Source organism: Aspergillus pseudoviridinutans, assembly GCF_018340605.1.
Source record: "Aspergillus pseudoviridinutans IFM 55266 DNA, scaffold_3, whole genome shotgun sequence".
Lineage (NCBI taxonomy): Eukaryota > Fungi > Ascomycota > Eurotiomycetes > Eurotiales > Aspergillaceae > Aspergillus > Aspergillus pseudoviridinutans.
In genome coordinates this window covers 925007-952779 of record NW_025091283.1, presented here as the reverse complement: position 1 = coordinate 952779, position 27773 = coordinate 925007, and the positions used below count along the sequence as shown (strand labels likewise).

At 51.8% G+C, this 27773-nt stretch overlaps 10 protein-coding genes across 10 annotated transcripts; 7 read left to right on the top strand and 3 right to left on the bottom strand.

Moving 5' to 3' along the window:
- Positions 1-225: 225 nt before the first annotated feature.
- Positions 226-4947, top strand: Asppvi_004082 (putative ABC multidrug transporter; the record flags this gene model as incomplete). Its single annotated transcript, XM_043300038.1, has 6 exons — positions 226-832; positions 895-953; positions 1017-1242; positions 1311-3420; positions 3475-4117; positions 4180-4947. The coding sequence occupies 6 exons, from the start codon at positions 226-228 to the stop codon at positions 4945-4947; spliced, it is 4413 nt and encodes a 1470-aa protein (XP_043155973.1).
- Positions 4948-5510: 563 nt separating this feature from the next.
- On the bottom strand, positions 5511-7991 carry Asppvi_004081 (uncharacterized protein; the record flags this gene model as incomplete). Its single annotated transcript, XM_043300037.1, has 1 exon — positions 5511-7991. One exon carries the CDS (start codon positions 7989-7991, stop codon positions 5511-5513), a length of 2481 nt encoding a protein of 826 aa, XP_043155972.1.
- Positions 7992-9381: 1390 nt separating this feature from the next.
- On the bottom strand, positions 9382-10548 carry Asppvi_004080 (dTDP-4-dehydrorhamnose reductase family protein; the record flags this gene model as incomplete). Its single annotated transcript, XM_043300036.1, has 4 exons — positions 9382-9412; positions 9471-10182; positions 10248-10267; positions 10367-10548. 4 exons carry the CDS (start codon positions 10546-10548, stop codon positions 9382-9384), a joined length of 945 nt encoding a protein of 314 aa, XP_043155971.1.
- An 846-nt stretch (positions 10549-11394) lies between these two features.
- Positions 11395-13084, top strand: Asppvi_004079 (FAD-binding oxidoreductase; the record flags this gene model as incomplete). The annotated part of the gene is made up of 2 exons (XM_043300035.1): positions 11395-12999; positions 13052-13084. 2 exons carry the CDS (start codon positions 11395-11397, stop codon positions 13082-13084), a joined length of 1638 nt encoding a protein of 545 aa, XP_043155970.1.
- A 560-nt stretch (positions 13085-13644) lies between these two features.
- Asppvi_004078 (STE20 family serine/threonine-protein kinase) lies at positions 13645-15755 on the top strand (the record flags this gene model as incomplete). The annotated part of the gene is made up of 6 exons (XM_043300034.1): positions 13645-13693; positions 13770-13837; positions 13902-14069; positions 14131-14732; positions 14788-15420; positions 15488-15755. The coding sequence occupies 6 exons, from the start codon at positions 13645-13647 to the stop codon at positions 15753-15755; spliced, it is 1788 nt and encodes a 595-aa protein (XP_043155969.1).
- Positions 15756-17076: 1321 nt separating this feature from the next.
- Positions 17077-18836, top strand: Asppvi_004077 (DUF4048 domain-containing protein; the record flags this gene model as incomplete). The annotated part of the gene is made up of 2 exons (XM_043300033.1): positions 17077-18548; positions 18620-18836. The coding sequence occupies 2 exons, from the start codon at positions 17077-17079 to the stop codon at positions 18834-18836; spliced, it is 1689 nt and encodes a 562-aa protein (XP_043155968.1).
- Positions 18837-19487: 651 nt separating this feature from the next.
- Asppvi_004076 (translocation channel protein TIM22) lies at positions 19488-20139 on the top strand (the record flags this gene model as incomplete). Its single annotated transcript, XM_043300032.1, has 3 exons — positions 19488-19583; positions 19637-19732; positions 19804-20139. 3 exons carry the CDS (start codon positions 19488-19490, stop codon positions 20137-20139), a joined length of 528 nt encoding a protein of 175 aa, XP_043155967.1.
- Positions 20140-20763: 624 nt separating this feature from the next.
- Positions 20764-22060, top strand: Asppvi_004075 (putative sulfite oxidase; the record flags this gene model as incomplete). Its single annotated transcript, XM_043300031.1, has 4 exons — positions 20764-20775; positions 20822-20886; positions 20967-21408; positions 21467-22060. 4 exons carry the CDS (start codon positions 20764-20766, stop codon positions 22058-22060), a joined length of 1113 nt encoding a protein of 370 aa, XP_043155966.1.
- A 124-nt stretch (positions 22061-22184) lies between these two features.
- Asppvi_004074 (cysteine synthase A) lies at positions 22185-23366 on the bottom strand (the record flags this gene model as incomplete). The annotated part of the gene is made up of 2 exons (XM_043300030.1): positions 22185-23182; positions 23249-23366. The coding sequence occupies 2 exons, from the start codon at positions 23364-23366 to the stop codon at positions 22185-22187; spliced, it is 1116 nt and encodes a 371-aa protein (XP_043155965.1).
- Positions 23367-23968: 602 nt separating this feature from the next.
- Asppvi_004073 (condensin subunit YCG1) lies at positions 23969-27399 on the top strand (the record flags this gene model as incomplete). Its single annotated transcript, XM_043300029.1, has 2 exons — positions 23969-26053; positions 26119-27399. 2 exons carry the CDS (start codon positions 23969-23971, stop codon positions 27397-27399), a joined length of 3366 nt encoding a protein of 1121 aa, XP_043155964.1.
- Positions 27400-27773: the final 374 nt, after the last annotated feature.

Sequence of the window (27773 nt, the reverse complement as noted above, 5' to 3'; positions counted from 1 at the left end):
GACTTGTCGGAATGGTAGCTTCCGGACAAAGGAAGACGAACCGCCGTGAAAACAATAGTCATAATAGTCAACTACATCCCCCGCTCAAGGCCTGGGACACTGATATTCGACAAGGAATTGAAACAGAAATACCGTCCCGTTGATCGGTCCTGAGTTGCAATCAGATAAATTCCCCCCTTTTTCTTCACCTGCCTGGGTGTATCATCGGTCAGGCACGACCACACCATGAGCGCCAACAGTCAGGACGAGTACTTACTTGAGGACCCTGGATCTCAAGATGAAGAAGTCACTTACAAATCTACGGTCAGATCTCCCATGGACCTTATCAGACCAGATGATACGGAGAACCTGAGGCGGATTGCCACCCAGCAGTCGGAGAAGTCGCGCAGACGGTCAGAGGCAGGCGCTCCAGAAGCGCATACCACGCCCGCTGTAGCGGAGGATGACCCTGCGTTGGATCCGCTGTCAGCGGAATTCAATCTGGAAAAATGGCTCCGAACTCTTGTGGCAGACGCCAAAGGGAGAGGTCTCTCGACTCCACAGGCCGGAATTGCGTTCAAACAACTGAATGTCTCCGGGTCTGGGGCTGCCCTTCAGCTACAGGACACGGTTGGTTCAACCTTGGCGATCCCCTTTCGACTTCCGGAACTGCTTCGTCAGAGGCATTCTCCATCTCGACTGATTCTCAAGTCCTTCAATGGTCTGATGAAGAGTGGGGAGCTTTTGCTGGTACTTGGGCGTCCAGGAGCAGGTTGCAGCACCTTCCTCAAGACACTCTGCGGCGAGACGCATGGACTTGACGTTGATCCGACAAGTGTTCTACATTACAACGGTACCAATGCCTTCTGAACTATTTTCTGCTGCTATTCCTTGTCACTAATGGGGGTTTTGAAGGCGTCTCTCAAGCACGCATGATGAAAGAGTTCAAAGGCGAAGTTGTCTACAACCAGGAGGTAAGCCGGCAGGAATCGTACTCACACATGCGCTTGTGCTAACCTCAACTGTTCTTCCTGCAGGTAGATAAGCACTTCCCCCATCTTACTGTGGGACAAACACTCGAGTTCGCAGCCGCCGCTCGCACTCCCTCGCACCGGTTCCGCGACATGTCCCGGGACGAGCATGCCAAGTACGCAGCACAGGTGATCATGGCGGTATTTGGCCTGAGCCATACCTATAACACGAAAGTTGGAAATGACTTCGTTCGTGGAGTCTCTGGAGGGGAACGCAAACGTGTCTCTATAGGTATGTTGCAGTCTGCATCCGCCCCCTTTCCCAGGGGCATCCGCTAGTGTGCTGACTTTCGAGTGAAGCGGAAATGGCTCTGGCTGCTACTCCTCTCGCAGCTTGGGATAATTCCACTCGTGGACTGGACTCGGCCACCGCTCTCAAGTTTATCGAGTCTCTCCGACTACTGGCCGATCTTGCAGGGACTGCGCATGCCGTGGCAATCTACCAGGCCAGTCAAAGTATATATGACCTCTTTGACAATGTCACCGTCCTCTATGAAGGGCGCCAAATCTTCTTCGGGCCAACGTCCGCCGCAAAGGGCTTTTTCGAACGGCAAGGCTGGGAGTGTCCTCCTCGACAAACGACAGGCGACTTTCTCACCTCAATCACAAATCCGCAGGAGCGGCGCCCCCGCGCTGGTATGGAGAAACTTGTTCCCCATACACCAGAGGATTTTGAGAAGTACTGGCTTCAGTCGCCAGAGTATCAACATCTACTGKAGCAAATTAAGGAATTTGAGACTTTACATCCCCCAGGTGACGATGAGAAAGCTGCCGCTCACTTTCGAAAGAGGAAGCAGGACGTGCAGTCCAAAAACAGCCGGCCAGGATCTCCATACCTGCTCAGCGTACCAATGCAGATCAAGCTGAACACGCGAAGAGCATACCAACGGTTGTGGAACGACATCTCCTCGACCCTGTCGACCGTGATTGGTAACATTGTCATGGCTCTCATTATCGGTTCCGTTTTTTATGGATCCCCCGACACTACAGCAGGCTTATCATCAAGGGGCGCAACGTTGTTCTTCGCAGTCTTACTGAATGCGTTGACAGCAATGTCAGAAATCAACAGTCTGTATTCCCAACGCCCAATTGTTGAGAAGCAGGTGTCCTACGCATTTTACCATCCTTTCACAGAGGCAATCGCTGGAGTGATCAGTGATATCCCAGTCAAACTTATACTTGCTGTGGTCTTCAATATCATCCTATACTTTCTAGCGAACCTTCGCAGGGAGGCATCACAGTTCTTCATCTACTTCTTAATCACTTTCATCATCATGTTTGTCATGAGCGCGGTTTTCCGGACACTGGCTGCAGTGACAAAAACAGCCTCACAGGCAATGGGTCTGGCTGGCGTGTTGATCCTTGCGCTGATTGTCTACACTGGCTATGTCCTTCCAGTGCCATCGATGCATCCTTGGTTCGAATGGATCCATTATATCAACCCCATCTACTATGCCTTTGAGATCCTGGTCGCAAATGAGTTCCATGGCCGTGATTTCCCATGCGCCAGCTTTGTGCCAGCTTACGCAGATCTCTCTGGTGACAGCTTCTCTTGTTCTGCTTCTGGCTCTTTAGCTGGTCAAACCACTGTGAGTGGTGACCGCTATATCTTCTACAATTTCAAGTATAGCTACGATCATGTTTGGCGGAATTTCGGGATCCTAATTGCCTTTCTTATTGGCTTTATGGCCATCTACTTTCTGGCTTCAGAGCTAAATTCGTCCACCACCAGTACCGCTGAGGCATTGGTCTTCCGGCGCAATCATCAGCCCCAGCACATGCGTGCAGAAAATGTCAAATCCACTTCCGATGAAGAGAGTGGAATCGAGATGGGTTCTGTTAAACCTGCGCATGAAACAACCACGGGCGAACTGACCCTGCCACCACAGCAAGATATATTCACGTGGCGTGATATTTGCTATGATATCGAGATTAAAGGGGAACCACGACGCCTTCTTGATCATGTTTCCGGCTGGGTTAAACCTGGCACTCTAACCGCATTGATGGGTGTAAGTGGAGCCGGTAAAACTACCCTGCTGGATGTCCTGGCGCACAGAACTAGTATGGGTGTTATCACTGGCGATATGTTTGTCAATGGGAAACCCTTGGACACCAGCTTCCAGAGAAAGACGGGATATGTTCAGCAGCAAGATCTTCATCTTGAAACTGCTACCGTGCGGGAATCATTGCGTTTCAGCGCCCTACTGCGTCAACCACCCACGGTTTCAATCCAGGAGAAGTACGACTATGTTGAAGATGTGATTCGCATGCTGAGGATGGAGGAATTTGCCGAAGCCATTGTTGGAGTTCCAGGTGAAGGATTGAACGTCGAACAACGCAAGTTACTGACCATCGGCGTGGAACTTGCTGCGAAACCCAAGCTACTTCTTTTCCTCGACGAGCCGACGAGGTAAGCAGATGATGTGTGTACTGTAATAGATTTTTCTGAGCTAATGTGAACTAGTGGCCTGGATTCGCAGAGTTCATGGGCTATTTGCTCATTCCTGCGTAGGTTGGCTGATAGCGGACAAGCCATTCTGTGTACCATCCACCAGCCAAGCGCCATTCTCTTTCAGGAGTTCGATCAGCTGCTGTTCCTTGCAAAAGGTGGCAAGACCGTCTATTTTGGTCCTGTGGGGGATAACTCTCGCACCCTACTCGACTACTTTGAGTCAAACGGGGGCCGGAAATGCGGCGAATTGGAGAACCCTGCGGAGTACATGATCGAAGTCGTCAACGCCACGACCAACGACAAAGGACAGGATTGGTTTGATGTTTGGAAACAGAGCCCCGAAAGCAGGGCGGTCCAGGAAGAGATTGACCGCATCCATGAGGAAAGGAAATCCACCCACGAAGAGGACAATGATCAGTCGCACACGGAATTCGCGATGCCTTTCTGGTTTCAGTTGTACGTCGTTTCGCGCCGTGTCTTCCAGCAGTACTGGCGAATGCCGGAATACATCGCCTCCAAATGGGGTCTGGCCATTATGGCTGGCTTGTTCATCGGCTTCTCCTTCTTCGATGCCAAAACATCGCTAGCGGGCATGCAGACAGTCCTTTTCTCCTTATTCATGGTTTGCTCTATCTTTGCATCTCTTGTTCAGCAGGTAAGACCCCGATAAACACATCTCACTGCGGGTAATACCATGATATTGACTGCCTTTTTTAGATCATGCCCCTATTTGTCACGCAACGATCATTATACGAAGTTCGCGAACGTCCCAGCAAGGCGTACTCGTGGAAGGCTTTCTTGATTGCCAATATCGCGGTGGAAATCCCATATCAGATCGTCATGGGGATCCTCACCTTCGCCTGCTACTACTTTCCCGTTGTAGGCGCCAGTCAATCACCTGAGCGGCAGGGTCTGGTTCTGCTTTACTGCATCCAATTCTACGTTTACGCTAGCACCTTCTCCCACATGGTGATTGCAGCAATCCCCGACACGCAGACTGCCAGCCCCGTTGTCGTCCTCCTGTTCTCAATGGCGCTGACATTCTGCGGTGTGATGCAACCCCCTTCCGCGCTACCGGGTTTCTGGATCTTTATGTATCGCGTCTCGCCCTTTACATACTGGATCGGAGGCATGGCGTCCACGCAGCTCCACGACAGGAATGTCGTCTGCTCAGCAGCAGAAACCTCTGTCTTTGACCCCCCCGCAAACCAAACCTGCTACGAGTACATGGCAGAATATATAAAACTTGCCGGTGGCCAACTCCAGAATCCCGACGCTACCTCCGACTGCAAATTCTGCTCCTTGACCGTTGCGGACCAGTACCTTGCAGGGAGTGAAATAGAATGGTCCCAACGCTGGAGGAATTTTGGGTTAATCTGGGCCTATGTCGTGTTTAATATCTTCATGGCGACGGTCTTGTACTACCTTTTCCGGGTCAGGAAGTGGAATCTTGCTGGCATTAAGGCGAGGTTTGGAAGGAAGTGACCACCTTCACCTTCACTTGGTTTCTGACTTGACGGTCATTTGGACGTGTTCTTCTGTTCGCCGTATCTATTTCTTGCTCCACTGTTCCTGTTTATTTATTATTCTGAACTCTGTACTCTTCATATTCGGCGACATAGCCATAATCACTTATAAGATAGACTTTAGTTTCATTATAATCAATCTGGATTTTACTTCTTCACTCAGGGCAAGTACTGACTATGATCTGAAATAAGTTTCGCGATAATACATCTACAAGGCTCGCTGGGATACATCAATGCGATAGCTAGTGAAAGTGTCACAGTCTTCATGAATCAGGAGGGTAATTCGTTAGAGTTATCACTTGAACTGCATTCATTGAGTACTCCTACAGGGTATCAGATGTACATCGCATAAAAATCCACGTAGATAATCAAGACATGAAGCCAGAAAAAAGCAAGCAAATCAAAGATGGTAGAGTAAGCAAGAAGCCCTCGAATCCAGTTGTATGAGTCAGCATAGCCACCAACGCCAGAGTGCTAGTACGCATCGACTGATGCAATCAATATCATTATCGCTAGAGGATGCTATAGGTTCCGTAGCAAGCTGCCTTCGGCAAAAGGGTTGGCCGGTGTGAGATCCAGCATTGGCTTCGAGGCGTTGCGATCGCCGGTGGCCACGCCGTGGCCAACTGGGCCATTGCTTTGTGCAGCAGCGAGCTGTACGGAACGTGCGAGGAGGCTGTTAGCTAGGAATGGGCCTTCGGATGGTTGCGTGTTGTCCACGGGGGTGACTGGGGATGCTGGTGCGGTGTGGTGGTGTCGCTGGTTGCTGGTGCTACGAAGGGTGTTGGAGCGCTTGCGGGTCTGCGTTTCTGCACCTGACGGGGGTTCCGCTGGCACGGGTGGGCGTCTCCAAGTTGTCGATGGTGGGACGACGATGGCTCCCACGGGCTCATGTCCCGTGGCTGCGTCAATCAAGGGGACGCCCGGTTCGATGGCAACGCCTCTCCCCTTGCGAGCGTGCTGTGGAGGTTCCTGGTAAGCCGGAGTCAGGTCGACCAGAGGTTTGCCTTTGTTCACAGACAGAGCCCGCTTGACACTACCCATGTCCGGAGCTTGCGCCGAGGTCATCGTGTTCGACCGACTGGCAGGCTGGCTAACTGGACCGCGACGCGTGCTCATACTTCCGACCAGTCCGTGAGCAATGAACGGCTCTTCGTTGGCCCTCTTTTCCTTCTCTTCTCGTTCCTTCATAGCCTGTTGACGTTGCGTATATGTGCGACCCAGAAGACCTGACGAGGCGAATGGGGAGCCGTCGGTGGGCTGCACTGCTGAGCCCGACGGGTCCGACTCCGCCAGGGATGTCGGGAAAGACGATGGGGGCGGTCCACGCTCGCGCGAGCGTCTCTTCCGCGAGAAAATGTCTTTGCTCTTGCTTGGTTTGAGATGATCCTCAGGCGAAGAATGCTGTAATGGTGCTCGTTCGCGCTCCGTAACAGAATCCAGGTCCACCAAGGGTTTGAACGGAGGTGGCTGACACGACTTGGAATGAGAAGAGCCATTCCTCTGCCGGTGGAGGCTGTTAACCTCCTCATCATCTTCACTCTGGCCTGCGCCTTTTTTGTGAACGAGGTACCAGCTGCGCCATGTCTGCACTGCTTGATGCCACTGCTCGGCGACTGCCCTGTCGTTGGTGGAGAAGAAGTGGACGAAATTCTCCGTCGAGAGGAACATGCTCGACTTTTGCTGACTCTTGATTGCCTGGCACATCTTCTTTGGTGGATCCACATTTTTTCTCAGGAAATCCGGCGTGGGAGAATAGATATCAAAATCCGAAAGACGACATGCATTCGTTTGGTCCTTGCCATGCTCCTTCTTAGAAACAGTGACCTGCCCATCCGAACGAAGGGTGACAAACCGCTTGTCCCACTTACGGGGCCGTTGTGAGTAGTAGATGTGCACTGTTACATCCGCGGGAGGCGCGGTTGGCACATTCTGCGCTTCAAGCGGGCGCAAGGACTCGATGCTTGCCGCAGGAACAATAATCAATGCGTTCTCTCCATCATACGCCCATGAATTCATGATATCCCTCACACACTCATATCTGCGCAAGGGCCGCTCTAGTCCCAGCTGGCTGAACGACTCCATCATAATGAACTTGGGGGGATCGATTTCCCTTGTCAGACACTCCGAGGCTGTAACTAGCAGATCTTGAACCCGCGTCGACGGCATGACGGGCATCTTGGCCGACATCCTCCCATATTGGACCAGAACGTTGCGCTTCCCTGAATTCACCGCGGAAACAGGCGCATCCACCCCAGTAAAGTGATTCCCTGTAGGAGGCTCGGGGTATTTGACGGCCGACGACTCCGTGGTCGACTTGTCCTTGGGTATAGCAAGCTTCATTTTCTCCTTGAAAGATCGACGCTTCGGCTCGGAGGTTTCCTCCGACTTGCGATGCCGCCGGGACCCTTCCTGTACATCGTCACGCTGGCGCCGGCCGTCTGCGGCCCGCGGAGACGCTCTCCGATGATTTGAAACAGCTGGCGCGGGCTTTGTAGTTTCCCCTGTTAAGCGAGCCATCGCCTCCTGCCTGTGTCTCTCGCGCTCGGCTTCCGAGTCCTCAGTACCGTCGGCGTCGTCGTCGAACGGGTTCTTTGCGGTTTTCGCAGGTTCKGTCATGCTTCGAGCCATCGGTGGTACGTGCGCTGCTGTCGCTGCAACGGTCTGATCCTCGGGAATGCGCAGCGGGTTGTGGCCGTTCAATTGCGTTTTATGCGTCGGAAGGGCTGGGACAGACTGCACGGTCATGGCAGGGGCTGTTGGAGCGCGCTGGCGTCGATATCGGGACATGCTGCGGTTGATTGAATCAGTCGTAGATGTTGTCCCATGGTGGGATCCAGTCGCAGGGGCGCTCGGGGGGCTGGGGGCAGTAGCAATCGACGTAACCAGCTGCTTGGGCTGCTTCTGGGTGGCTGCTCTTCGGACGGATCGATAGCGGGAGAACTTCAATGGGCCCTGGTCGTGGCCAGCCTCCATGCTGGTGGTCTGTGTTTCCATCGCCATGGCGATGGGCTCTTCTTCAAGGCACGTTTCTTACACGGATCGTCTTGTAGGTGCGGGATGCATTGTTTGGCATCGACGCGCTTGTATTCAGAGTGTGACCAAGTGGCCAGGACAGTCTGTCTCCTCAATGGACAGGCGCAGAACTGTGCTCGTTCTCAACGGTATCAGAGGTGCTGAAGGCCGTAGGCTGAGTTCCGAAGCCACGCAAACGTAAGGAGAATAATATCGAATGGGTTGGGAAGATGTCGAAGGGAGGAAGCGAGGGAAGGGAAAAAAAAAAAAAAAAAAGGGAAATGAGAGGGGGTGGGAAATGAGACGAAACTGAAAATAACCCCGGCACAACAAACCCCTTGGATGCTGTAGAGACGTTTCACAAATGCTCAGGCATTCCTTGTTCTGTCAACTCAAGTCCTAGAAGCCCTAAAATAGACCAAAGGAGATTGAAGCGAATCAGCGTGACAGTAATATTTTATAACCACCGACGGAGTGCGCCATAGATGAAAGAGCACGAGACGGGATTGCGGAGGGTCGACAATCTACGAGTTAGAGGAGCGGAGATTAATTAATATTAGTTAGTTCCTGATGTGGGTTGCACTTTAATTACTGCAACCAGGCGCTCGGATTCACTTCACTCTCCATAATGACGGCACAGAGAGAGGAGTATAGACGAATACTGCGACTTTGACTTCAGGAGATGCGTTCATCGAGGAGCAAGTGGACAACTATACGCAGAAACCTGATTCAAGTGGGAGAGGATTCCGGGCACGGCAGGGAAAAAGACGGCTTGTGGCTGGGAGGAATGGATCAATCAGGCACTATCGACGAAAGATCACTGGCGTGGCGTCGTCACCTTGGCAGCATGATTATAGATCAGGATTCTCAGTTATTGTTTTGAACTCTATCTACGGAGAATAATATCTATCTAAACCTAGTATCTACAAGATGGAACTACTACTAGGTAATTTGGTGATCGTCCTGGTACCTGACGGACAGCGTACAGGGCCACATGGATTATGGATGCGATGCGGATCGACATACCCACAATCGGGTGATTAACATACCACAGTAGTGACTGATGACACATCATGCTATTCCAGTTCACTCAATAGTAATCGGATTACAACAACTCCTGAATTCAGATCAGAGGTTGGTTCGAGTCTCTGGTTGTTCATTTGAGTCCGTGTCGTACAGCCTGGCTGGGTTCCTGCATCGGTCAATCTGCCCCTGCTTCCGTCTTTGCATAGGGCGGAAGATCTAACTACGGTGCTTGCGACGATGGCCCTTGTTACTTCGTTGCAATATAGTATGTATTTTCTAGCAAAAATGCTTTTGATCATCTCATACTAGTCATGAGATTGCTTCACGTCGCCATGTCCTCGGGACAAATCAATCATTTCTTATATGCCCCCAAATGCTTCCGCCTACATCCAGAATTAGCTCTAGCCATGGTCTGGGAGGCCACATACAGCAGGTACTTACCACCATGCGACGAAATCAGTCGTCTGAACGTCAATGCCCAAATCCTTTAGCACCTTGGTTGAGAGATGAGTATCATAAGGCCTCTGTACGGATGCGTTTGGATCATTTCCTTGCTTGTTCCTGATCATCCCTACCAGGGAAAGACCAAGTACCTCCGCAAGTTTCTCGCAGATTTCGTACTTGGTCATCCGATCTTCCGACGAGAAATGCAGAATCTTGGGGAGTTCATGAATCCGTGACCGTGCTTTGAGATATTTGACGACGACGTCACGGCACACACGAGCTACATCCTCGGTGTTTGTCGGGTAGCGCTGCGCCCAGTCGTCCATCTTCACACCCGCGTTCTCATCCTGAGCCTTCCAGACAGCATCGATCAGAGTATTCACGGCGCTCTCGGAGTTATTCTGAGCAGTACCATACAGCAGTGGCACACGGAGAATAAGCCCTAAACCGGTTTCCTTTGTGGCTTCTAGAACCGCGATTTCGCCGTCTCGCTTAAGCTGACCGTAGTAATTCGTCGGGGAGGGCTCTGCGTCGACCTCGTAAGGAGCCTCTCCCTCCTTTCCGGAGAAGACATAATCGGTTGAGATGTAGACCAGCAATGCTTTTCGAGAAGAGGTCTCTTCTGCAAGGGTACGGGTGGCATCGACATTGACCCGACGAGCTTGCTCGGGATTCTTATCACACAGATCCGGAAATCGGTTCGCAGCGCCTAAAACAGGTGGTCAGTATCAATTGCAGACGCATTGAGTGAGCATCGGTTCATTATTCGCATACAATGGATAACAATCTGAGGTCTGGTTTGCAAGATCAGTCGTCAGTTCCAGAATAGATACATCGGAGCATTGCGCACGAGTAGTACGAAAGAACATCAATGGCAAGGCAAGGGCACCGACTTTGCTTCATCCAACAAATTCTTAATATCCTCCGGTTTCTCCAGATCCGCCCTGAGAATCGTGGGCGGGGTAGCTCTAGAGTAGCCTTGACCGACAACAAAGCAGCCAGAATGCTTGAATGTATTGAAAACCTGACGGCCCAGCAAGCCGGTAGCTCCAGTAATCAAGACAGTAGTCGACATTTTATGGTACTCTTGTTCAGTCGGTTGTGTGTTGCATTGGGTGCTTGAGGCTTATTGAAATAGCAATTCCAGAGTGCCCCTCTACCGTTACTGGTCTGCTGTGTCTATCCACATGACGTAACGACCCTCATTTGTGTCCTGTTCCAAAGACGCGCAGAGAGATCAGCCCCGAAACAATAATGACGAATTGCTCTTAAAGTTAAGAGTAGAGTTACTTGTCTATGATAGGAATAGAAAAGATTCTGCGTATGCAAGAAGCACCTGGTTTGTTTTACCGAAATCGCAAAGATTGGCTAGCAATTCGCCTCAAGCACATGCCTTGGAACGGTCCAATCGTGTAGAATATTAAATCGGTCAACTTATTGCAAGGATAGCTTGCCCTCACCTTGCTAGCTAGTAAGAATTACCTTCTGCAGTTGGCTATAACAAAAGACCCATACTCCTACGGTGCCTACATCAGCTCGACATTGCCCTGAGAAGCTTCAACTCCTGCCCGTAAACGGAATACGACTGGTAGCATTGAGGTATCTATAATCTCTATGTCAAGTAGATCTTTTCCGGCTTGACAATAATTTGCCCGTACGGCTAGTTCTTGAACGGGCTCACTTCATGCGACTCTTCACTCTTGAGCTCTTCAGAAAGATGTGCTAACAGGCTAATACCACACTATAATATCACGTGACGTACAAAATCGTCCTTGTCGATTCATGCGTCAGAGCGGATAAATCTCCGATCGTCACCGCCTTGGCCATGATGTAGGCAGTACGCCAACGGTGAGCATTTTGGATCGCCGGTGCTCGCCGACTTGACAACTTTTCTAATCTCCCATTGTCGCTCACTGAGACGATGTCGAGCGCCAGAAACCTTTCGGTTGCCCTCCGACGGGCTCGTGTACCCAACCCTCGCTGTTGGGTGCGCCCCGTCATCGCCAACAGGCCTTCTGTGGCGGCCGCAAGGTCTTTCAGTGTCAGCTCCGTTGTCGGAGGTAATGCGACAAGAGAAATCAAGTACACCACCAACGCCTATCCCGAACTCAAGCGCAATCCCAATTTCGCCGAGATTACAGAACAGGATGTGAAGTTCTTCAAGGAGCTGCTTGGCGCTCAATCGGCGGTGATTGATGGAGTGACAACAGATGCTACGGACGATATTGAACCCTTCAATGCCGACTGGATGCGCAAATACCGCGGCCACACGAAACTAGTCCTTAAGCCTCAGAACAAGGAGGAGGTCAGCCAGGTCTTGAAATACTGCAATGAGAAGAAGCTGGCTGTTGTTCCCCAGGGAGGTAACACCGGGTTGGTGGGAGGTTCCGTGCCTGTGTTCGACGAGATCGTCATCAATACTTCACGCATGAACAAGATCCGCTCATTCGATGAGGCCTCAGGTGTGCTGGTCGTTGATGCGGGTGTCATTCTCGAGGTAGCCGATCAGTACCTAGCAGAACGCGACCACTTGTTCCCCTTGGATTTGGGTGCAAAGGGTTCGTGCCATGTCGGAGGAAACGTCGCGACCAATGCGGGAGGACTCCGTCTGCTGCGTTACGGCAGTCTTCACGGCAACGTGCTTGGTCTTGAAGCGGTCCTGGCGGATGGTACTATCGTCGACTCCCTCTCCACCTTGAGAAAGAACAACACAGGCTATGATCTGAAGCAGTTGTTCATCGGCTCAGAAGGTACTATCGGCATCGTCACCGGCGTCGCCATCCTGTGCCCCCCTCGGCCCAAGGCGGTCAATGTGGCCTACTTCGGTCTCGAAAGCTATGATCAGGTTCGCCAGGCTTATAAGGAAGCCAAGGGTCATCTTTCCGAGATCTTGTCCGCCTTTGAGCTGATGGACGGACGCAGCCAGAAACTCGTTCACGAGTCGACTGGCTCAAAGTACCCGCTGGAAGGGGAATACCCTTTCTACTGCCTAGTGGAAACCAGTGGATCCAATGCAGAGCATGACATGGAGAAGCTGGAAGGCTTCTTGGAGCATATCATGGGTGAGGGGATCGTCGCCGATGGTGTTCTGGCCCAAGACGAGACACAATTCCAGTCCATCTGGCGTTGGCGAGAGGGCATTACGGAAGCTCTGAGCCACCTCGGCGGCACTTACAAGTATGACGTCTCTATTCCTCTGCCTGAGTTGTACCAGCTTGTGGAAGACTGCCGTGAGCGCTTGACGAAGATGGGATTCGTGGGCGACGATGACTCTTTCCCTGTCCGAGCCGTCGTTGGATATGGCCATATGGGTGACTCAAATCTCCACTTGAACATTTCTGTCAGGCAGTACAACAAGGAGGTCGAGAAGGCCATTGAGCCTTGGGTGTATGAGTGGATCCAGAAGCGCAGCGGCAGCATTAGCGCCGAGCATGGATTGGGCCTTGCCAAGAAGGAGTTCATCGGGTACAGCCAGAATGATACCATGCTCAAGTTGATGAAGCAGCTGAAAACCTTGTACGACCCGGTAAGTCTAGCTCATTTCAACACATCTTCCGAGGTTACTAATAAGCTTCTAGAACGGGATTATGAACCCTTACAAGTACATTTAGGCATCAAGCGCTTGCATGGCGTTAATAGTTTCTAGCGGGTACGAATTATTGAAAGTATAGATAGATTTTTATTACATCAGTCGGCGAGTCCGATATCATTGACGTCCTTCTAGAATATCGAGGATTCGAAAACCCCTGTAGATCTCTGTACATTACTACCTTACGGCCGCCTTATGAACTAAGGTAGGTACCTACCTTACCAGTGGGGAATTTCTGTAATCGGGCAAGCTCCACTTTGCTGCCTTGGGCGGCTGGGTAGCGTGGTTGCCCGGCGCTACGGAACCATGGGAAAAAGTGCGGCTAGCCGATTACTGTATGTGATGGATCCTAAGTAGATACGTACTTGCTTCCCCCTTCATCCAGCTCAATTAGCTGTTTTCTGGTCACTGGGGGTTTTGAGTGTGCTCGACTTGTCCAGATCAGCCATCGAATCTTGCCGGGGCAGGAACTGCTGGTTGAGCTGTACGAGTTGTGCCTCGTGTGTCCGCTTGTTGTTGTATTTTGCGTATCAGCGTCGCCCGCCCCCCTGAGCTACGACTCGGGTAGCAGATCGCGCAACCATGGAGGGAGACATGGCCAGTCGGTATCAGATGATGGAGGAGTTGGGAAGTAAGTAGTTGCCAACCGCAAGAAAAAAAAATTTTTGCAATTGGCATTTAACTGACAAGGAAATTGTTGTTGGCAGGTGGAAGCTTTGGGACTGTTTACAAGGCTATTGAAAAATCTACCGGGGAAATTGTCGCGATTAAACATGTACGCCCTCACGAGTGTGTGACCTGTTTTCGCTTCTCAATTGACCGTCTGGAAATGGTTTTAGATCGACCTCGAATCGAGCGAAGATGATATTCAGGAAATACAGCAGGAAATCTCCGTCCTGGCCACATGCGCAAGCCCCTACGTGACGCAGTACAAGGCGAGTTTTCTTCGGGGGCACAAGCTGTGGATTGTCATGGAATACCTGGGTGGAGGATCTTGTCTCGACTTGGTAAATATGTCAATTGGTCGAGTGCGTCATTGAAACTCTGTGATCGCTAACTGGTATATAGCTGAAACCCGGTGTCTTCAGCGAAGCGCATGTTGCTATTATCTGCCAACAGCTGCTACAAGGCATGGAATATTTACATAGTGAAGGCAAAATTCACCGCGACATCAAAGCTGCCAATGTGCTTCTCTCCCACACAGGAAAGGTCAAGTTGGCCGACTTTGGGGTTGCGGCCCAACTTACCAACATCAAATCGCAACGCAATACCTTTGTCGGAACACCGTTCTGGATGGCTCCCGAAGTAATTCAACAAGCTGGATACGATTATAAAGCGGACATTTGGTCGCTGGGGATTACCGCGATCGAGATGATCAATGGAGAGCCGCCCCATGCGAGTACGCACCCGATGAAAGTCCTCTTCCTTATTCCAAAGGAGCCGGCCCCTCGACTAGAAGGGAACGAATATAGCAGCTCTTTCAAGGACTTTATAGCGCAATGCTTGACTAAGGACCCGGAGCGGAGACCCAGCGCGAAGGAGCTTTTGAGACACAAATTCATTCGCAATGCAGGGAAGACCGAGGCGTTGCAGGAACTCATCCAACGGAAGCAGGATTGGGATGCCGGCAAAGGTGTGAGGCAGAACGTCAAATACTATGCAGAGTCTCTGTGAGTTTTCGCCTTGGAGTTGTTAGTTGTCCATCCGCTAATCATGCTCGCACAGCAATACTATCACGCGGCTGGAAGACGACGACGGATGGGTCTTTGACACTGTCAAGGCACCTCCCACGTCGATACCAGATTCGCACGACCTAGTATCTGACCGAGATCCACGAGACCGTTTGTACGACGAAGCCTCGGAGTTGATGGACAATCTGCACATGTCCAGTCCGCCTCTCCCGCCGAAGCATGCCTCGAACTCGACCGTGCGACGAACTCCAGCGGCTGACCGGAGTCCCTCTGTGCGACGGCCAAAGCGACGATCAAGTGGCGTAAAGCAGCCCTTAGGCGTCGACTTGACTTTTGGCAACAGCCCATCGACAGTTCGCCAGTTCCGTCGGGTGTCGGATAAGACCGGGGCCGACACCTCGTACAAAAACCAGTACCAAATCGCTGTTGACGAGAATGCAAGCCCCAAGACACTGTATTCGGATTCGAACAGCAAGGAGGCTCAGATAGGGCGTCGAGCTTATAGCAAGGCTGTCGGCCTTGCTTGCCAGGAGGTCCTTGGCACTACTGCAGACCAGGAGAAAAGAGAAGCCATCTCAAGACTGGCGGAGGCCTGGAGCGACCTGGAGATGGTCGACCCCGAGGGGCTGTACCATATTCTCAAATCTATGAATGAGAAACTTCAGAGGTCGGTGATTACAGACTCGTGTACCCGTCACTAGCGTAACTCTGACTGACTTTCGCCTCCTTTTCAGTGATCCAAAACTCGCAACTCTCGTCCCGCAAGCTCCACAACCCGAATCCCCACAGAGACCACGGCTCGTTTTAGCACAAAATAATCCACATCTGAAGAGCCACCGTCGCCGTCAGTCTGCAGCAGGGCCAGACTCCAACTGGCAGCCGGCGCAGCTGTCTAACCTTCCCGGTCAGCAGGTGCCGGGAATGGAACACACCAAGCAACTGTCGGATGTTCTTTACCAGCGTTGGTCAGAAGGCCTTCGTAATCGCTGGCCCGGAATCTAGTTCTGTCTATCTACTCTTTGGCCGTCCTTGCTGGATCACTTTCCCTTTCGCTGTATAAAAGGTTCTGGGGCGTCACAGGCTTCGATATATGCTGATCTTCTTCTCTACCGGTTTTCTGATTTGCTATTTTTTTCTCGGTGTCCTTGGCATACAACTTTCGCTCTCAATGTCTCACTGGGGGCGTTCGTTCTTCAACTGGCTTGTTTCTGAAGGGTTGAACTGCTGGTCAATGATACCCACTTCAAGAATTGTCTCTGTCCTTTGCTGCGGTGGGAGAGCATGTATGGTAGATTACCTGCCTGCGGACTTCTACTCAGCAGCTGACCTTGTTCTCTCTCTCTTTTTCTTGGCTTGCATAAGGATTGGTCCTGGTGTTCCCATTTTTTACTACTTTCTGGTGAATCTGTTAATTCTTCGTGTGTGACTATCGGAATTCCCCTGTCCAGCATTGTTTTTGTGATTAACTCTACTTCTGTTTGATCATACACTCTGGGTCCTTGTGTGTCCTGCGTTGCGGAGCATTTTACTTCTGTTCTCTTTGTGATATATGTGTTGCTGGTCATTAATTGTAGCTACTGTGATTCATTCCCTATATGTTGTGTTTGTTGGGGCGTGGATATAGCGAGTCTTTTTGAAAAAAATAATAATAATCCGATGTATTTGTCGATCTGACGGTCGAACAACCCTTCATCTGTATGATGCATTTTCATATTTGATCTTAGAGGGAGGTTGCTCGGTGCATACCGGTGCATAGCGCAGTATTCCTCAATATCAAGTCGCAAATGAGGCTTCCTGAAGAATCCTCCTGTATTGCTGTAAGACTTGAGTACGACCGGCTTAATTAAACATGGGAAACTGCCAATTGGAGCCACCAGACTCGAGGCGATCGTGCCCCTGAATGGATGAAACGCGGCCGTCGACCCTCGAGGCGGAAAGGATGCGCAGTGGGAGACCCGCCGCGCTCTTGACGTCCTCCTGAGTCGTCACTCGTCAGGCTAAAGACTAGACTACGGGGAATTCTGGGCCAGGCGGTCTGTTGGTTTAGTCAATTAGACTGTTAAATTAAGGTGGACTGCTTGGTTTAGATAGGGGAAACGAGGCTGTCCTCATATCTGTCCAGTGATGCTGTTTGGCCAGACCTCTCTGCACAATTTCTCCGAATCTTTCTCCCTACTCTCCTTCCGTCGCTCCATTTCTTTGCTTCTTTCATCATCAGTCCATCGCTCTCATTTGGCTGGCCAATCCTCACGCTCATTTTGTCATGATTGATTCACTCCCTTAAGTACAATCGCTACGTTTTACGCTTTATTCTGTCCCGAAGATGGGGAGCTCCCCGGGAACGGGCGACGCGGAACCTGCGCCGGAAGCGTCCCAAACAATGTCGCCATCGTTCCAAAGTCAGCGGGACCTGCCAGCTGCCAGTGCTGAGGCTTCATCTGTGGTACAACGTCGTCAAGAACTTCAGCAGAAGCGATCGTCTATGCCCCCCAGACCGAATGGTGCTGCTCGGCACGCAAAACGTCTAACCCTCAACTTTCCTATCAACGTTGTTCCGGGTCTTGAATCCGATCCAAGCGTCACTTCCCCTGAATCTATGACACCTGCCTCATTCTCGGCCCGTCCATCTCCCCTCCCTGCCGCCGGAACTCCGGTCGTGTTCGATGATCAGGACGATGGCTCTAGCCTTCTGACCGCTATTGCGTCACAGGAACGGAAGGTGTTGGAACTCCGCGAGGAGCTTCAGCGGGCGGAGGCGGAGCTGGATACTCTGAAGAAACAATGGGCTTCCTCGGAGAAGACGAAGAAACGCACGGAGATCAACCACCGAGCTGAGCCGTTGATCCCTCTGCGGTCGCCTGACCGCGCAACCCATGACGAATCGAGCCAGCATCATAGAGAACGCAGTGCAGGCACCGCGGATGGCTCTTCGGCCGTGCAATCTCGACTCAGCCGCGATCTCGAGCGGCGCCAAAGCCTACGGTCGACTGTGAATGGCGGCACCGCGATATCTGCGAACGGACGACGGGTGTTCCAGGGGTCTCATACGCGGGCGTTGTCGCTGCTCTCGCCCGTTAATGGTCCTGGTGTCAATCAGCAGTTTAGTGCTGATGTGGACGGCAGCCGTGCGACCAGGACGCCGCGGTCGGCGACCTTGCCTTCTGTTGAACGCGCTGCAACCACCGAGATGAGCGAGCGGCCTACAGAGGATATGATCTCTCAGTGGCGGCGAACCATGCCGCCCCCGTCTCGGGAGGCACTGGTGCGTACCGGCAAGCAGATGGCTTCAGATTTGAGAGAAGGCTTGTGGACGTTCCTGGAGGACATACGACAGGCTACCGTGGGAGAAGAGGGGATCAATGCAACTCAGTCGAGAGGAGTGCCCCCCGCGCGGAAACGAGACTCCAGCTCCGCGTCCCGAAGCAGAGACCGGTTGTCGGTGCATGGAGGCAAATCATCGCGGTCACCGTCGTCCTCGCGGGGCAAGGCGGCAGGGACGCAATTAACTGGTAAAGACACTAAATCGGCGGACATAGACGTGTCATTCTGGAGTGAATTCGGCATTGATACAGCTGGGCAGAAGTCCACGAAAGCTCGCGGAGCCTCAAATACCCCACGCGGGGCGACCGAACAAGAAACCTCCAACAACAATCTCGACGTTGAAGAGAACTGGGATGACTGGGATACTCCCCAACCTAAGAAGACGCACACCCCTTCGTCGAGCCGCTCCACGCTGGAGTCAAAGCACGACCAGTCTCCGATGACACAGAACAGTAGCCCTCGTACAAGTGGCAGGTATGCTATTTGCTCTGCACCAGGCTTGAAACTCGCTGTCTGACTGATTGATATGCGCTGACTTTAATTAGCTTTGGAGACTGGCGCGCCACACAAGATGACTTCGTCCCCGACCCCAGCGTGTCCGATGGCATTCCCTGGCCTGCAATCGCCAAATTCGCTCCCTCGAAGCTCACGCGGACGGCATCCAATCTCATGGCCGAATGGGAGCGCAGTCTTTCACCTTCGCCTGAGAGAAAGACTGAATCGAGCTCCCCGCCGCTCAATAAGGACGATAAAAAAGACTAAACCCGTCCGTGGGTTGTCCTCCTCCATGACCCTTGACCTGATACATGTTTCTTTCTACTTCAGGCTACACTGTAAATACAAACATATATGGACATGCGCTCAACCTGGCTGGATCTCTGCATGGACCAAGTACAAAGTAACGCAGGGCTACGATTATCGTTTGAATACCCTCACGACGACAGCGTTTTCTTCTTCAATTTCGTGGATTTGCCATTCTATGACTTCAGTTCTTCCTTCCCCTGCCCAAACGTGTTTGATGAAGCCCAATTCCGACACGGATTATGTATGAGGATATTATGTATACACAGGTTTAGCTTTTATATTTCTATGAATTTTGCAATTAAATGCTAAGCAACCAAATTCTTCTCCAGCTCGAAAAATATCTCGACAATACAGCGGTATTGAAGCCGAACGTAGGCCGGACGTCATGTGACATACTGCGCTTTTGGCTGCTGCACTGCGCCGTAAAATAAATTTGTTTTCGCCATCTCCGCAAAATGTCCGAGGCTGATTATCTTGAAGTCAGCGACTTGATTCCCATTTAGCGACTTAATTTTCTCCTTTCTTTGCGCGAATTCTACTAGCAGAATTTCTGCGCATACATTCCAGCACTCGGGAACTTCTACGCCGAGACACACTCCCTAATCCAAAATGAGCTTTCCAGGAATGACTCCGCCCATCGGCGGTATGGGAGGAGCAAACAATATGCAGGGCATGAGTGATCAGGAGCAGGCAATGGTCAAGGCGGTTCGTTCGAAGACATCATCTTCTACCGGCGTACCTGCTAACATGAACCACAGATGCACGCAGCAATGGAATCGTGTCCCGTCAAGACCGCCATCTCCGGTACAATGGGTTTCGCGCTTGGCGGTGCCTTCGGCTTGTTCATGGCTAGTGTATGTTGTCCCGATGCCCCCAGTTTAAAAATACAGAAGACAAGTGTCTGACCACGCTCTACTTCTAATAGATGTCCTACGACTCCGCATTCACCCCCCAGGGAGCCGCGCTCTCCGACCTCCCCTGGCGCGAACAACTCCGCCGCGGATTCAAAGACATGGGCGCCCGATCCTGGTCCTCGGCAAAGAACTTCGGTATCGTCGGTGCCCTCTACGCCGGCACGGAGTGCTGCATCGAGGGCCTGCGCGCGAAGAACGACCTCACCAACAGCGTGGCGGCCGGTTGCATCACGGGCGGGATCCTCGGTGCGAAGGCGGGCCCGCAGGCTGCGGCTGCTGGCTGCGTTGGTTTTGCGGCTTTCAGTGCGGCGATCGATGCGTATATGAGGATGCCGTCGGAGGAGTAGTGCTTCACTTGCTTCTCCTGCTTCGCTTGCTATACGGTGTTGCTGTTCTGTTTTGAATAGATGGTGTGCTTTGCAAAACGTGTATAAACATTGGCGCGGCGTTGGGTTTCGTTGTCACCGTTATTGGATAGATATGGGCAGCATCTGGGGCGTTCTTGGTGATTTTATTTTGTCGATGCGGATGATGTGTTTTGTCGCGCGTGCATATACTCCGCTTCTGCACTTTGTGCATATGTTAGATCTTGAGTGGGCGCTGACTTGTATGGTATGGATGCGACTCGCAACTCAAGTGTACAATATCTACACCGTGATATGGCTATTAGAGGGTCTGGATACAGGCATAATACTCCAATCTGCATGGCTAACTGTTACGCTGCTTTTGAACTCTCCAAAGAACCAGCAGAAACTAAAGAAATAAATCCAATATCAACTTGATCTCAGGAAGATTGTACATGAACAGATTTTTGATTTTTATCCTATGAACAGCACGACATTCCCCGTTGCGCCACGAGATGCACGTTGGCCTCACCCATGACGTAGGGGGCAACACTATATATTTACATAACATCCGCAATCACAGACACGTCGATGACAATGCCAACTGCGCCTGATAGAACCATAAAGATGACCTGTACGGTAAGTCTCAAAACAGCAAGACACGATCAGTTCTAACTCAACCAAGCAAATCGAGTATTCCGTCGACAAGCCGCTGAACCAGGAGCCACCCGTCAAGCAACTCGTCGCGAGGTATGCATCTTCCATCCTCGACTGTCATCGTAGTACAGTAAACGGATAGAAATAAGGATAATAAACTAAAAGGTATACAGCTTCCTCACACCCGCTGATATCTCCTACGATCGGAACCACGGCCCCGTCCCCCGTCTCTCGGCGGAGTCCCATATAGTCCACGTCGACGGCCTAGTCTCAAATCCTCTCAGCTTATTTGTCCAGCAGCTCGCAAGTGAATTCCACCAGTATGAAGTCACCTGTGCGCTGGAATGCGCTGGCAACCGGCGACACACGATGCGCACCATGCTGAAGGAAGTGCAGGGTATTGACTGGGGGGATGCGGCGGTCATGAACTGTAAATGGAAGGGCCCGAAGTTACGGGATGTGTTGCTTCGCGCGGGGGTCAGGGAGGACGCGGAGGGTCTGCATGTAGAGTTTTCGTGCTATCAGGTAAGATGTCAGGATGATGAGTGGTTTGGGGCCAGTGTGCCGCTAGAGAGGTGCTTGAGGGAGGATGGGGATGCGATTTTGGCTTTGGAGGTGGGCTAGTGCCTTTTTCCCTTTAGCGTTCCTTGGAGGGAGACTGAAGGTGGAACAGATGAATGACGCTCCTCTGCCCGTGAACCACGGGTATCCCGTGCGTGTTATCCTGCCTGGCATTGTTGGCGCGCGATGGGTCAAATGGTTGGACCGCATCACGGTCTCGGACCATGAGTCGCCGAACTTCTACCAGCAGCATGATTACAAGGTCCTACCGCCAGCGGCGGTCGACCAAGACTCCGCGCGGCCGTTCTGGTCGCAGACGCCGCCCATGTTCGATATGCCTATCAACTCCGTTGTGGCGGTCCCGGAAGATGATGAGACGGTTGTTTTGTCGAGTTCTGAGGTTATGGAGGTAAAGGGGTATGCTGTTCCGCATGGTGCGGATGGACCAGTTACTCGCGTGCAGGTTTCAGTGGATGGAGGGAAGACGTGGGTAGATGCCAAGATTGAGGAAGCTGGGCAGGGGAATAGGCGATGGTGCTGGGTGTTGTGGACTGCAGTTGTGTGTCCTGAAAGAGGAACGGGGAGGGAGGTTCTGAGCCGAGCTTTTGACGCTGGTGGGAATGTACAAGTAGAACATTCGCAGTGGAACCTGAGGGGTGTCGGGTATAATGGATACGGGCGAGCGAGGAATCTGACAATCATTTAGTGCAAAGGTTTTCGAGGTATCCAAGAGTTGTATGGCAAGGCAGACTCTTTGATTAACTGAAGGACAGACATAACGTAAATCGTAAAGTATATTGCACTGGTCTAATCGCTATACATACAGCCAATCATGGCAACACAACGTATTTCTCCAGGTGCTTGGGAATCGAGCTCCTGAGGCCTTTGCTCTGAAGCCAGGTGTTGGAGAAAAGCCGGTCAGCATACCGGTAGGCACCATCGCACAGAATGGTCACCACATTGCTACCCTTGGGGAGCTGCTCGGCGACCTCCTTGGCAGCGACGACGTTGAGCGCGGAGCTAGCGCCCAGGTAGAGGCCCTCCTCATCAAGACAGCGGTAAACCATCTCAATGGACTTTTCATCGCTGATGTTTAGTGATCCGTCGAGCAAATCGATGTCGGGCTGCAGGTTGTCGGTGACACGACCCTGACCGATTCCCTCAGTGATACTGCTACCACTGCGCTCGATCAGGTTTCCGCCGCTCTGGATGTAGCTGTGGAGAACACTGCCTGGAGGATCTGCAAGGAAGCTCTTCACGCGGCCATCGCTGACGGTCTTGAGGTACCGCGTGATACCAGCCAGAGTGCCTCCTGTTCCAGTAGCGCATGTGAACGCATCGACCTTTCCTTCCGTTTGAGCCCAGATCTCGGGTCCAGTCGTCTCAATGTGGGCCTGGCGGTTGGCAGTGTTGTCGAACTGGTTCGTCCATACGGCATTTTCTAGTGACTCTGCATGTCTGCGCGCCTGATGGTTATAATTCTGAGGATTGTCGAATGCAACAGCGGGCACAGGATAGACCTCGGCACCCAGAAGACGCAGCAGGTCAATCTTACCCTGCGACTGAGTGTTCGGCATGTATATGACAAGCTTGTAGCCTTTGGATCGGCAGACATGCGCCAAGCCAATGCCGGTGTTGCCAGCTGTCCCCTCAACGACTGTACCGGCTGGTTTCAATAGACCCTTCTCTTCGGCGTCCTTGACGACGAATAGCGCCGCCCGATCCTTGACGCTGCCGCCGGGGTTCTGGAACTCGGCTTTGCCGAAGATATTGCGTCCGGTTTCCTCAGACAGTCGCTTCAATCGGATGAGAGGGGTGTTTCCAATAGCTGCAAGGACAGAGGCTGATTAGCATGCTGCAATTGCTCTATCAATGTGAGATCTCCATTCTATACCTTCCGTCAACCCGTTCACGACGCCCTGAGCTCTGGATACCCGCTCATGGTAAGCGGTCGATGCCTCCACGGCGCGGAGGGCAGTTGTGCCAAACCGGCGTACACTTTGTCGAAACATGCTTGCCAGTAGACCACAGATACTCCAGAACACCCGTCAACAGTATGCACGCCAGAGAAAGACCAAATGACTTGCGAGTATAAGAACCCCAGATTCTCGGCCGCCGAGTATCGGCATTAGTCATCTTCAGATCACGTGAACTATGGCGTGATGGGGTTTGTAATAAGTACTTGGGCGTATGGAGCCAGCCATTTCCTCTTCTGTTGAGTCGGACTTCGCAATATAGGATGAGTTCATAATACGGCTGATATGGGAGGAATCCAAGTAAAGCATTCTGTTTCGTGGCTATGTGGTCGCTCAGGTAGATTGATGTTGTACCCCTCCAGAGATACGTAGATGCATGGAAACCACGTGCCCAGAGCCCTAGCCCTTATCTTGGTGCTTCCCGTTTGGGCTGTTTGTTTATCCTTCAGGCCCCGTGACAGCGATCTGCGTTGGGAGTGGTACCTCCGCTCCGCTGAAAGACGACGTCCATCTTGACCACGATTCGTATCCAGTCACACAGCCGACACTAATAAATGAGACGCAAATGACTACTCTGAGATGATTCAAGTCCTTTTCATTTGACAGAATTTCACGCCGTTCCTCACTATTAACCAGAGATGCCTGGTCGAGTTTCCGCCCGTTCGACCTCTGCGCCGACACGCAGGTCGTCGGCTCAGCCCTCAGCATCAGGGGGTCGCGCCACGTCTGTGACCCCGTCATTTGTGATTCCAGAGGAACCTGCTCCGCCCGAAGCGTCGCCTAACTTACGTCGCGATGTTTGCTTGATTTTTGCTGACGCCCAGCGTTCAACGACCGGTCACCGGAAGCTTGTGGTGCGATTAAGGAAGCTGCAGGAGACATGCTGCGGAATTTTTGCGAAGAAGACGAAGAAGGATGGCAAGGTCCCTGCGGTTCAAGAGGAACTTTTACTGCCGAGCGAAGAAACCATTCCGGAGAAAGAGTTTAACGTAGAGTTTGGTCGCTGTTTGCTGCGCATACTGCCGATAAAGAAGACCGAGCCAGTTGGGGATCGAATTCTGCGGTTTATTGGGACTTTCCTGTCTCACGCGACTGAGAAAGATACCGAAATCTTCGCCGCCGGAAATGACGAGGATGACATGCAAAATATCATCGAGACCCCAACTGCCCGACTGGCGACTCATCTGGTCAGCGTTGTTGTGCCGTTACTGGCGGCAAAGGACAAGATCGTGCGTTTTCGCGCGACACAAATTGTCACCCACATTGTCAATTCTCTCGAAACAATTGATGATGATCTCTACCATACAATTCGACAGGGACTATTGAAACGAATTCGAGACAAGGAGCCCTCAGTGAGGGTACAAGCTGTGCTAGGGCTTGGACGCCTGGCAGGAAATGAAGAAGAAGACAACGATGACAATGACGATAGCTCCAAAGCCCTCCTCGAAAAGCTCATTGACATTATGCAGAATGACACAAGCGCTGAAGTGCGAAAGACCTTATTGCTCAATCTGCCTCTAGTGCCCGCGACTCTCCCGTATCTGCTCGAACGCGCACGAGATCTTGAAGCAACTACCCGACGAGCCTTATACTCCCGCTTACTTCCCACCCTGGGTGACTTCCGCCATTTGTCGCTTTCCATGAGAGAAAAACTGCTTCGGTGGGGCCTTCGAGACCGAGATGAAAGTGTTCGAAAGGCCACAGGAAAGTTGTTCTATGACCGCTGGATTGAAGACTGTGCTGGCGCAAACAACGATTCCGAAAATGGTCCTTCCACCCAGCGGTCTCCCCCGAACGTCCCGGCATTGCTGGAGTTATTGGAAAGAATTGATGTCGTCAGCTCTGGGATGGATTCCGGGATCGCGCACGAGGCCATGCGCAGCTTCTGGGAGGGCCGCCCCGACTATCGAGAGGCAGTTGTTTTTGATGAGCCATTCTGGGAATCCTTGACGGCCGAGTCTGCCTTTCTTCTACGCTCCTTTAACGACTTCTGCCGCGTCGAGAACGAAGGAAAGTTCGATAGTCTCGCCGACGAGAAGATGCCTGAGGTGACAGCCTTCGCGCATTTTTTGAAAAAATACATGACCGAGCTCCTACAAAGGAAGAAAATGGCCAAGGACACTAGTGAAGCAAACGACGACGACACGGTTGAGAACGAATTTATCGTTGAGCAACTATTACATATTGCCATTACACTGGACTATAGCGACGAGGTCGGCCGCCGGAAAATGTTCTCTCTCCTTCGCGAGTCGCTAGCCGTGCCCGAGCTACCCGAAGAGTGTACCAAGCTCACTGTCGAGACTTTGAGATGTGTGTGCGGACCTGCTGCTGCGGCCGAGAGCGAATTCTGCAGTGTCGTTCTCGAAGCTATTGCGGAAGTCCATGACACCATTGTGACCGAAGATAGTTTTGTTTCGGCCAAGTCTGAAATTAGCGATGCGACCTCCAGCCGCCAACGGTCCGAGACCCCAGCAGACAGCGAAGCCGAAGTACCGTTCAATAAGGAGGAGGCGAAGGCAAAAGTTCTGCGGGAGATCGTGGTCAATATGAAATGTCTGCATATTGCCCAATGTATGTTGCAAAACGTGGAAGGCAATCTGCAACAGAACATGAACCTGGTTACTATGCTCAACAATTTGGTCGTGCCAGCGGTTCGAAGCCACGAGGCTCCGATCCGTGAAAGAGGTCTAGTGTGCCTTGGTCTCTGCTGCTTGTTGGACAAGGTGAGTTTTCTAAACATTAGCATATTTCCCCAACAAAGTGCTGACCCATTATTCCCCGGGTCCAGACTCTCGCTGAAGAGAATATGACGCTATTCATCCACTGTTATAGCAAAGGCCATGAAGCCCTGCAGGTCACCGCCTTACATATTTTGTGTGATATGATAACGACGCATCCCTCGCTACTCGCCCCTGTCACACAGTCTGACGGGGAAACCGTTTCCCCACCAGCATTCCAGAAGCCACTGCTCAAGGTCTTTGCAAGAGCTCTGAAAGCTACCTCTGCGAACAGTGTCCAGGCCGCTGCAGCCACCGGCCTTTCAAAGTTGTTGCTCACAAATACTTTTAAGCCGTCTGGAGCAAACATTCCACCGGCCATCCAGGAGTACAACGAGTCCGCTGTGGAGACCATCTTGCAATCGCTCATTGTTTCTTTCTTCCACCCACGTACTCGGGAGAACCCAGCCTTTAGGCAAGCGTTGGCTTATTTCTTCCCTGTTTACTGCCATTCCCGCTTGGAAAATACCCAGCACATGCGAAAGGTGACCGTTCCCGTTATCCGTGCGGTCCTCAATGCGGCGGAGGAGTACTACTCCTTAGAAGCCGAGGAAGATAGTGATGGTGAGATTGATGAGACTGTTGGGCAGAGGGAGCTGAAGGCCCTGATGGCAGGTGTCGTGGGCATGCTCGCAGAATGGACGGATGAGCGGAGAGTGGTGGGCCTGGGTGGAGAGAAGATTCTGGCGGGCGTTCCGACGAGCTCCAACGCCTGTGGATTTGTGCACTTGGCCCTGGTAAAAGATATTCTGGAGCGCGTTCTGGGAATTAGCACCGGTCCCAACCGGTGCTCCAAGGAAGAAAAGAAGCTTCTATTCTCACTGATGAGTAAGCTTTACATATCTCCTCCTGTGGTACCATCGCGATCTGGGTCTAGGATGCCCGAAGGCGATGATCAATTCCGCTCCAGCACCCAGAGTGCCAGTGGGGGCGAAATCTCCCCTGAGAATGTGGCTCTTGCCCAGGAAGTTAAGGAATTACTGGACGAAACCATCCAAGAGGGTGTCGCGGCCGAAGCAGCGGGCCGAAATGCGCTTGTGAAGGTGAAGAATGCTGTTCTCAAGCTTCTCGCAGGTGCGCAGGGCACCAGGTCCGAGAGTGTCAGGCCGCGTGAAGGCACCGAGGAACCCGAAAGTGATGCCATGAGCATCCGCTCTGGCAGTGTCCGGCCGTCCATTGAGCACCCAGGCAAACGCCGGCGGATATTCTCAGTAGAGCCCAGCATTATGGAGGAGGATGAGAACGATAACAGTCGAGAAACGATCATCAAGTCTGAAGCTCATGACGACTGAGGGCGGAGGTCACTTGGTGCTTGATTCATTTCTTTCTCTTGCGCCGGCGTTGAATGATGGTCACGGTTTGAGGATGGGATGGGTTATGACATGGTTATGAGGTTTTCATGTAATTATTGATTTGGTCTTTTGGTGTATATGATTGACGCTGCTTCATTCCAATCTATTCACCTCTTGGTTTCTCGTGATAAATCTACCTTTGATACGGTGGGCTGACTACTGTGAAATATGATTACTCGATTATTAAATAAGGTACACCAAKGTGTCCCTCGGATACGAGACTGGCCGACCCAAGGATTGGGTGGTTCAGTCAAGAGACATTCCGAATTGAATTTTCTTGACTTTTCTTTTAAATTTTCAATAACCTTGTCAAT